The sequence below is a fragment of the Lepus europaeus genome, chromosome 18, assembly GCF_033115175.1.
Source record: "Lepus europaeus isolate LE1 chromosome 18, mLepTim1.pri, whole genome shotgun sequence".
Classification (NCBI taxonomy): Eukaryota; Metazoa; Chordata; class Mammalia; order Lagomorpha; family Leporidae; genus Lepus; species Lepus europaeus.
Genome location: NC_084844.1, coordinates 30,884,324 through 30,894,563, shown reverse-complemented (window position 1 = coordinate 30,894,563; position 10,240 = coordinate 30,884,324). Strand labels below are relative to the sequence as shown.

At 43.8% G+C, this 10,240-nt stretch overlaps 1 protein-coding gene across 1 annotated transcript; it reads left to right on the top strand.

Annotated features, from left to right (window-relative positions):
- The first annotated feature begins 459 nt into the window (after positions 1-459).
- On the top strand, positions 460-741 carry SMIM36 (small integral membrane protein 36). Its single transcript, XM_062216798.1, has one exon. It carries the CDS (start codon positions 460-462, stop codon positions 739-741), a length of 282 nt encoding a protein of 93 aa, XP_062072782.1.
- The last annotated feature ends 9,499 nt before the right edge of the window (positions 742-10,240 follow it).

Genomic DNA, 10,240 nt, shown 5'->3' with positions numbered 1-10,240 from the left:
ATTCACTCCCAAAGCCCACTGACCTGATTGCCCAAATCACTCCATCCCTTACATAAAGAATAATCATAAATTAGTTTTTCCAGGATAACCATTATCTTGGTATACTTATTTATAGCATTTACTTTTGCTCCTCAGACTACTTGTTTGGAAGAGGCATTATATGGACACTACTTACCTGGCATGACTCAAGAACGCATGTACTATATCTCTTTGTCTCTGTATGCAGGTGGATTGAAGGGAGACAGATTCTGTGTTTTGGTGCCATGGTATTAGTCGCAAGAGCTTAAGTTATTAAATTGAGCCGCTTTAATTCTCGAGGTTTCCTGGAGCAGTGGGGATTATGGTATTTTTATTCCAGAGTCGATGTAGCCATTCTGATGAGCTAGAGTCTGCTCCTGCCATGCCCGGAGTAGCCCACTCGCCTTTCCCTATACACTCTTCCCCTCTGTGAGACAGGCGATGGAGTTCTACTTGGAGATCGATCCTGTCACCTTGAACCTGATCATCCTGGTTGCGAGCTATGTCATCTTGCTCCTGGTGTTCCTCATCTCCTGTGTGCTGTACGACTGCCGAGGCAAGGACCCCAGTAAGGAGTACGCGCCGGAGGCCACTCTCGACGCCCAGACCGCTATCCGCCTGGTGGTGATGCAGCAAAGCGCTCCTGGCGCTCACTGGGCAAGAGGGCCCAGCCTCCATCTGGGGGATTCTGCTCTGCTAGGGAAGAAAAGCACCGTGGTGTGAGGCTGGCAGAGGACACTGGGGAGGGACCACTAGACTTACAACAGACAACAAACCATTTCCTACGTTGGCTCCAATTCTGTTAGTGCGCTTGACGAAGCACAAGGCAGCTCTGTCTTCCTTGCTGTTTTCTCGTCACACTCTTCATGGATAAAGCAACTAATTAAGGTAAGAAGCCCCAGGTGGTCTTCTGTCAAATTCTCCAGATCAAAATATCAGCAATACTTTGCATAGGAAAGGTCGTTCCTGGTGATGCTGTGCTTGGCAAAATCTAGGACAGACTGACTGACCTCTGAGTAAGAGCTAAAGGAAGAATCTGCAATAGCGTGTGTGTGTGTGTGCGCACGTGTAATAAATATGTAAATAATATGTAAGTAATAGTGAGGAATGAGATTGACTTGAATAAGTACTTTCCCAATCCTCCCTTTTCAAGGGAAGCACCTTGAACACTCATGCAGACTTCAGGTTCTGCCTTCTGTACATACTTGGCTCTTGGCATTCTACTGCTCATGGTATCAGTACAGGCAACAGGGTCACTACAAAGACTACAACTCAAATGATACCTCTGGGATCCTAAGTTCAGATCTTCGCCCTTGACTCATTAGCTGTATGACCGTGGCTGGGTTGGGGCACCTCCTTGCGCCTACGGGAAGTTGGTAGCTATTTAAGTAAGCTAATTTATGGACAGTATTTGAGACAGTGCCTTGACACATAGGATTAGCTATTGCGATGATCACTGACATTATCCCCTTCCATACTTCTGGTGAAGAAATTTAACCTCCAGCCCCTAGATATGACCTCCTTTAATACAGAGATCCATCGAAGAACTCCGAGGTCCTGTGGCCCTTTGTTTTAGTCCCTGAGAACTGCTTGCTCTCCTCATACTCTTTGTTGCTACTGACAATAAATTTGGTCTCTTTCTCATTTACACATTTCTATAGTTTTGAAATATCATCTCTGTGGTGTGTGTTTTATCAATCTTCCCTTCTCTGAACTCAGAGCAACTTAAGTGCTCATCCGGTGGTTGATTGAACCTCTTCTTCCCATGATGACTCGTGTGGAAATAGAAAGAAATCAGTGTATCGTGACCTCTGCCCTGAGGTCTTCTCTGCCTAAGAGCAGAGGAAGGGGAGTCAAACATGACTTAGAGAACGTCAGACAAGAAAGCACCGGGGCTGTTCTGCATAGAAGCCTACGCAGGGTGCGGGAGCCCACACAAGCACAGCTGCCCAGTGCGTGGAAGAAGCATGTGCATGGCCAATTTCATCTCAGACTCAGGCACTCTGAGATGGGATGATCTGGGAGAGCCGTGGCTGTTTTCCAGAAGGAAGAAAGTATGTTGGGGCCTGGAGGGTAGGATAGAAGCAGCAGAAGGACACAGAGAAAGAGACAAAGAGGCAAACAAGCATACCGAAAGAGAGCTCCTATCTTTCAATCCCCAGGTGCCCACATGACCAGGATCAGGCCAGGCCAAAGCAAGGAACCAAGAAATCAATCAGGATCTCCCCATTACCTGTCAGTTTCCTACTGGGGCCAGTTAAAGAGAAACGGTTAGCAGCAATGGAAGACAGAAAAAGAAACACTAAAAGAAGGAAAAGAATAGAACAAATAATAAATATAGTCATACTAACAGCAATAAAATATAAGGGGAACAGAAATAGAATCAGAAAACAAACAAACAAAAGACAGAAAGAAGCAAACTAAAAGTACTCAGGGGTGAATGCTGGTATATATGGCACTGAGCTCTTCCAAACCTCTGCCTCATTCGATTTCTGGTTCATTCAATTTCTCTTCTTCATTCAGGACATCATCTTAGCATTTAAAATAACCTCTTCTGTCTAGCGTGTTCTCTTAGAATCTTGTAAATCCTGGAAATTTCTTTAAGAATTTTATCAGTGACAGACCATCTTTGGTTGCTACATTTGGAGACCACAGACTGGGGACTTCACAAAGAACTGAGATTTATTTAGTTCCCAAGATGCAGTCGCCAGCATCTGTTCAGCATCATTGGCGAGGGCCTCCTTACTGCACAATAACAAGGTAGACGCTATCGCACGGGGAGACAGAGCAAGAGTGGGAGCCCGGGTCTCTTCTTACAAGGCCACTATGGGAGCCCCGCCCTCTTTACCTCATCTGTCCTAACTACTCCCCGAAGGCCCCATTTGCAAATACCCTTAATGTATGAATTTGAAAATTAAGTTTCCAACGTGTAAAGCTTGGGAGGATATATCCAAACCACAGCAACTGGTGGGGAAATAGACTCCGAGAGAATTGTGATTTTCCTGAGGCTGTTTGGCCTCAGAACTGGGACTGAAGTCCTGTCAAGAAAGTCCTTTGACATTCAGACTCTGCCTTATTTTTATTTCCTTAAGGGAGTAGGATTTCCCAGATTTCGTTATTTGGATTCACTATTCTCCCATCTTGCACAATTTACATTAAAGTGATTTGTGGGAAGGCCACAAACAAAATACTTCCAAAGCTAAGGAAGGGTGCAGGACAATGAAGTTTTATCAAGAGTCAGCTGGGGTCTGCATAGTGCCATAGCGGGTAGAGCCTGGAATGGCGGCATCCCATATGGGCACTGGTTCGTGTCCCAGCTGCTCCACTTCCAATTCAGCCCCCTACTACTGGGAAAAGCAGCAAAGGATGGCCCAAGTGTTTGGGCCCCTGCTCCCCATGTGAGAGACCTGGATGAAGCTCCTGACTCCTGGCTTTGGCTGGGCTCAGCCCTGGTTGTTGCAGCCATCTGGGGGAGTGAATCAGCAATCTCTCTTCCCCAACCCCCTCCACTTCTGTGTGTGTGTGTGTGTCCCTCTCTCTCTGTAACTCTGACTTCAAATTAATAAGTCCTTAAAAAAAAAAAAAAAAGAATCAACTACATGCCAGCTACTTCTTATCTATGATCTCATTTAAACCTCGTTCTCCGGTAAGACAGACACAGCGACAATGAGTATAAGATGGAAACTGAAGGCTCACGGAGGAGGTACACTTTGTGCAAGGTCACGCAGCTGGTTCTAGCTGTGTTGTCTTCTACTCCCCATTTTTTCACAGCTTCAAGAACAACAGCAACTCCATGCCTATACTATCTATGCCATCTCTCTCCTGTGCTAGAACTGCTACCTAAGCAGCTACTCAAGAAACATCTGTTACTCTAATTGACTTTCAGATTCTCTCCTCCGAAAAGGTTGTTGTTGCCCTCAGAGAGAAAATGAATCTTTGTGGTTTACACAGAACATGATCTTCTGATGTTCCCCAAGACACCAGGTGAAAGGTGCTAAGTTTGTGCCTTAGTACTTTGTGCCAGAAAAGCTTAACTCAGTTCCCCCTTTGTTGCCACCTGCTGGTTAGCCTTCGTGCATCACTTGACTTCCTCTGTCTTTTTTCTCAACTAAAGAACCGAAGATAGGGGCTGGCGCTGTGGCCTAGCGGGTAAAACCACTGCTGCAGCAGTGCTGGCATCAATATGAGTGCCAGTTCGAGTCCCGGCTGCTCCACTTCCAATCCAGCTCTCAGCTATTGACTGGGAAAGCAGTAGAAGATGGCCCAAATCCTTGGGACCCTGCAACCGATGGGAGATCTGGAGGATGCTCCTGGCTCCTGGCTTCAGATCAGTGTAGCGCTCTCTCTCTCTCTCTCTCTCTCTGCCTCTCCTCTCTGTGTGTAACTCTTTCAAATAAATAAATAAATCTTTTAAAAAAAAAACCTGAAGATAATCCAAATGTTGATGAAGTTTAGAATAATATACGTATTCAGTATCTAGGATCTAATAGAATTTCCACACAATGAATACCACTGTTATTGTACTAGCAGATGAGGTGAAAATAAATAGGAGGTCTCATCACTAGAAAGCCAGAGATGGCCCAGGCCAGGTCAGACCCATTTCTGGGCTGTTGAGAAGACGATTTTGAGGTTAGAGAGCTGCCACACATAGTAGAAATTTAGAAAGAGGAGAGAGTGTCTGTTAGGGGTTTGTTCCTCAAAAATTCATACGTTGGCATCCTTACCCACAGCCCCTCAGAGTGTGGCCTTATTTTGAAACAGGATCATTACCAGTGTAATTTAGCCAAGAGAAAGTAATATTGAAGTAGAGTGGGCTTCTAACAGAATATGATGGGTGTCCTTACAGGCATGCACACCCTGCAAACACTGGAGTTATGGGAGCACAAACTAAGGAGCTGCCAGCAGGTAGGACAGGTGCCTGGAATTGATCTTCCCCTCGTGCCCTTGGAGGGAGCACGGCCTTGCCCCAGTCTCCATCACGGGTCAGCAGCCCCTAGAAGTGCGAGACAATACACTCATATTGTGGCACCTGTTTAAGCCGGGCCTCACAAACTCACTGTCTGAAGGGACTGTTTTAGAGTTGTGATTCTAATGGCAAGGACACAATGCTGATTTGGGGTCCTGGACAAGGGACAAGTCACAAAGAGAAGCTATCATGGAGTACAAGTGCAAGACTGTTTGATTGAAGCCAAAAAGCTCAGAACTAGCTATAAGGTATCCAAGTCTCTTCTGGACTCCATCTATATTTGAAAAGCCACTCTGTGAGAGCATGACACCTCATGGAATCGTCCCCAAAAAATGCACAGAGGGAGAAGCCATTTTTCTCAGGTTAGAGACAAGGGGGTTTGAATCGCCATGCATGACTTTTTAGCATGGGATTTATAGAATCAATCCAAGGATCCTGACTTCATCTGGAGTTTGCACTTTAACTCCACAGCTGCCCAGAACCTGTGCAAGAAAGAGAGGGATTCACAGAGATAGATGCACAAAGGCTCTGTGCGGGGGATTTCTCACTCTTTGCTTTTACTTTTGGGGAGTACTGAAGAACACAATCCTCTCGATGAGGTCAAATATCCCTGCACATTAGAGGACAGACACAGCCCACGATCACTCAGGATCTCCGTGGCAGCCTCTTTCTATTACTTCATCCTCCCTGAGAACATCAGTGGTTGAGATATAAAAAGTCAGACAGCATTTGTCGTCTACCTCTGTTGGAAAAATGCTTCTTCGACTTTAACCTTCTTGGGCCAGCAGTGTTCTAGATAAGAGCTCTGGGAGGCCGGGATTAAGAAAGATCTTAGCTCTTTCACATCCTCCCAAGATAGTGGGAAGTTATCTGCACATGCCTATTTTTTTTTAAGGCTTCTCTGTACTCAACTGTTTGTTAATTAAACACCAGCCATATGCTGGCATCTGCTGATTCGCTCTCGGGCAAATCACCAGCCTGGTGGCCATAAATGCAATACGAAGTTAACAGACATATAATACAAAGCTCAGGGAGATAGTAGAAAGAAGGGGACTTAGTTTGGAAGGATAAAGGGACTCACGGAAGCAGAAAGTATGCAGCTGCATGGGCTTAAATTTGTACAAGTGTGGCTTAGTGGGAACGTGGTGGTGGAATTTGGAATTTGGAGTTTGCCAGAATTGATAAAGTCATTCTTATCATGGAAATTTATCAGTGAAAAACTGTTTGCCACTGGGGGAGGGAGGAAAAACTCCACACAGCACTCATTATACACACATTCGAGAGGAAAACTGGGGGATCCAGAGAAGCTAATAACTGGTTGCTGAAATGTCCACAAAACAGAATTTGACAGCTCTTACCATCAAGGTCTCCCTAAATGTAGCTGGAATCTCTCCTGCTCTTGAATTTTTTATTCATCTTCTGTCATTGGCCTCTTTGTGCTTTAGAAGGAACCACTGTTTATGTAGTGATTTGTACAAACATGCTGCAGATTAAATCACACCATGTAACAAGTCATGGTTTTAATGGTGATTGAAAATCTTAGGGTCATAGCATAGTGATGAATCACCATCAGTTGGGAGGTGTGTGGCAAACGATTTGTTACTAATAATAAATTACCTAAGTTTGTGAATAATTTACCTGTTTTTATGCAAAGGGAGCATTGAAGGTTATTCCCGTGATAACATCATTCTCAGTTATATGTACTCCAATTTTGTTGCTCATGTAGCACAGATTATAGGTAGAGTACAGTTACTGTGGAAGAAACTGTGTATAGCAACAGACCACTCATTCACCTGATGGACAAATATCTGTAAAGCAACTACTGTGTGCAGATGTCATGCCAGGCCCAGGGAATTACATCAGTGCATACAACAGGCATCAGTTCTATCTTCATGAAGCTTACCAGGTAATGGGAAAAACTAAACTAAGCACTTCTGTGTGTGTTGTCTGATTCTTTACTATGACCCTGAGAGGTAACTAGGACTCCAAAGTCCCTTCTCTAAACCAGTGACTCCCAAATGCCTTTGAGCACATGCTTCTCTCAGGGAGAAGAACTTAGTATCCACCCCTGAGTGTGTATTATACACATTTATATATACTTTATATATACATTTATATATATTTATATATATATATATAATACATTATATACTCACACACACACACGAATATTCTTACAAATGATAGATGCATTATATGAGTCTTCTTATATCCCTCAAGTTGGGCACCTGCCCTACACCACTCCACCATGTTACCTCGGATTTTGCTTTCTGTAATTGGAGTACTCTACCTACAGTCTCCTCCACCTAAACCCAGGTTTTGCTCTGGATACATGAGGCTGAGAACCCTGTCCAAGAACTTGATCTAGGAATTTCTTCAAAGATGGAAAACAGCAATTTTCTAGTTTGGACTAAACATGTTTTGCAAAATTCCTTCATGAGTTTTGTATGTGCAAAGGTACAAAACTGTAGTGGTTTTTTTTTTTCTGTTAGTTTATCAGTCCTGTTCAGTTCCTTTGTATGCTCTTTCCTGGCTGGATCTCATTATCACAAGTAAAAGTGAGTGTCTTATACTGGGTCCTGTATCAACTCCCCACAGCACCCAGGAAAGGGCTGAACATATCAGGAATTCTCCATCCTTTAGTGCTGACTTTGTTTTTCGTTGGAAAAGGCAAGGAGATTTATATATCTGCTGTGGAACAAGAATGAGTATCTTACAAGAGCAAACTGCTACCAGGCACAGGAAGGAGGAAGCTGGGTGATTTCCTACTCACTAGGCAGAAGGGGCTGAGAAAACACAGCAGGTGCACTGTGAAAAATGAGGCATCTCAGAGGAAGCCAGGGCTGACATTTAACCCTTCAAGGCACAGTGAGAGAGAGAGAGTTGAAAAACTGAATCAACCACTGGGAAGCCCGGGACTACTGCTCAGGTTTCAATTCTAACACAGTCACTAACTTCCTGGAAAGCACTAGGCTTCCCTTGCTCACTCGCAACAAAGAAAGCATCGGCGTCAAGTGACAACCTTCTAAAGTCTTTCTAGAGCTGGCATGTTTGGCCCTGCGTCTTTCCTTCTTCCTGCCCTTGCCTCTCTCTCCCTACTCTGGCCTTCTAGAATGCAGCAACCAGTAACAGTGGGATCTGCCTTGAAAAACTTCCCGGGAGCTGCAGCAGGAAACCCAACAGCGAGCTGAGGCCTTTCCTTTCGCAGGATGCACGCGCAGCCCCCACTTGCTAACATGTTTTGCATCTGACATTTCGAGTAACTAGCCCCATGTTGGTGCTTCTTCAGCTCAAGAACTGTTCTGCACTCCTCAGAAGGAACAGAAACCGTGACGAATGGTCTCAGCTCAGGCGTATGGGGATGCATTGATTCCCTGGTGGCTGGAATGGATTAACAAACTGATCGTCCCCAAATGTAAAACTAATGAACTCACCATCATGCATGGAACGTTGACAATGTGAAACACATTAGATTTATGAATGCTTCAGAGACAGCTCTTAATTTTTAGTAGAACATTGCCTTTTATCTCCATCCTAAGTGAATTTCAATTGCATTTCCATAAAACCTTTTTTTTTAAAAAAAAAAAAAAAAGATAGTTGCAGTGATTTAGGAATTAATGAGTGTGTGTATGTGTGTGTGTGTGTGAGTGGATGTATTCACTAGAAATTGCGCTCAGCTAGAACTAACAAAGACCTGAAATATAATGGCTGAAACGTGACTGGGAGTTTGCTTCCTCCCCGGGAATCTGTTGGTCATCCAGATAGAGTGGCTCCAAGATGCTCCCAATATCTCAGGTACCTTTATCTGTGCTCCCTCAGCTTTACTGCATCCTTGACATAATCCGCTCATTACAAGTTGACCACTGCAGCTCCCAATCTCATGTGTGAGTTTTACAAAAGCAGAAGAGCACGAGGAGTGAGGCAACTAAGAACACATCAGTTGCATAAACTGAGCTCCCTCCCTCCCCAGAAATCTGTACTTATATGTCAATGGCTAGAACGTAATTAAAAGTTGATCCCTATCTGCAAGGCAGACAAGAAAATGCAGATTTTTTTGTTGGGCACATTTACAGTCCAAAAAAACTCAGGGTTCCATTAGAAAGGAAAAGGAAGAAAATAAATTTGGGGTATGAAACTGCCTTACTGGGATTGTTTTTATTTCCAAATTTAAAACAGATTTGTTAAGGTAAACTTAAAAAAATATGGAAAAGGGGGCTGGCACTGTGACTTAGCAGGTAAAGCTGCCGCCTGCAGTGCCAGCATCCCATACGGGCGCCGGTTAGAGACCTGACTGCTCCACTTCCAATCTAGCTCTCTGCTATGGCCTGGGAAAGCAGTAGAAGATGGCCCAAGTCCTTGGGGCCCTGCACCTGCGTGGAAGACCAGGAAGAAGCTCCTGGCTTCTGACTTCAGATTGCCACAGCTCTATCCATTGTGGCCATTTGGGGAGTGAACTAGCAGATGGAAAACTCTCTCTCTCTCTCTCTCTCTGCCTCTGCCTCTCTGTAACTCTGCCTTTCAAATAAATATATACATATTTAAAAGATATGGAAAAGCAAAAGAGATGATAAATTATGTTAACTATGCAAAAGTGGTCTCCAGTAGCATTTAGTGCAATTTTTGCTTATGTTTTTAAATTAACATTTGAAGACATTTTCTGATTGTATTTTTCTGATTATAAAAGAAACGCCCATTCATTTGGGAAACTTTGAGAAAATAAAGCAAAGTATGGAGAAGAAAATAGAAATCACCCATAATCGCATTACCCCAATTGTATCATACTACTATATTGCATTTTCTGCCAGTCTTTATGTATGTTTTGTATATTTATAATCAGAATGTATGAATATGTTGGCACTTTTTTCACTTTCTAAATAAAATAAGTGAATTTACATGTAACCCCACTTAGTTACGCCTGGGTCCTCCTAGCAGCATTCCTAATCATGGTTGCAAATCTGTTAGGAAGATTTTAAAGTGGGAGAGAATGACAAACAGAGTGGTTCTCTGCACTGCTTCTGGGAGAGCATACGGCAGATCTGGCTCACTTCTCCCTCTCGCTCTGAGACCAGATCGTATGCTCTGCTTTATGTGTTTTTCCATCTCAAAAAATGTCAAGTATACAAACCAAGAGTTAAAATTATGCTTCAGGGTACATGAGCTGCCATGCCCATTCTTACCATATGCTTCACAAAGGTGGATTTTTCTGGGGCTTCTGAATTCGTAAGCTGTCAAAGCCAGAGAGGGCTCTCACCGCCT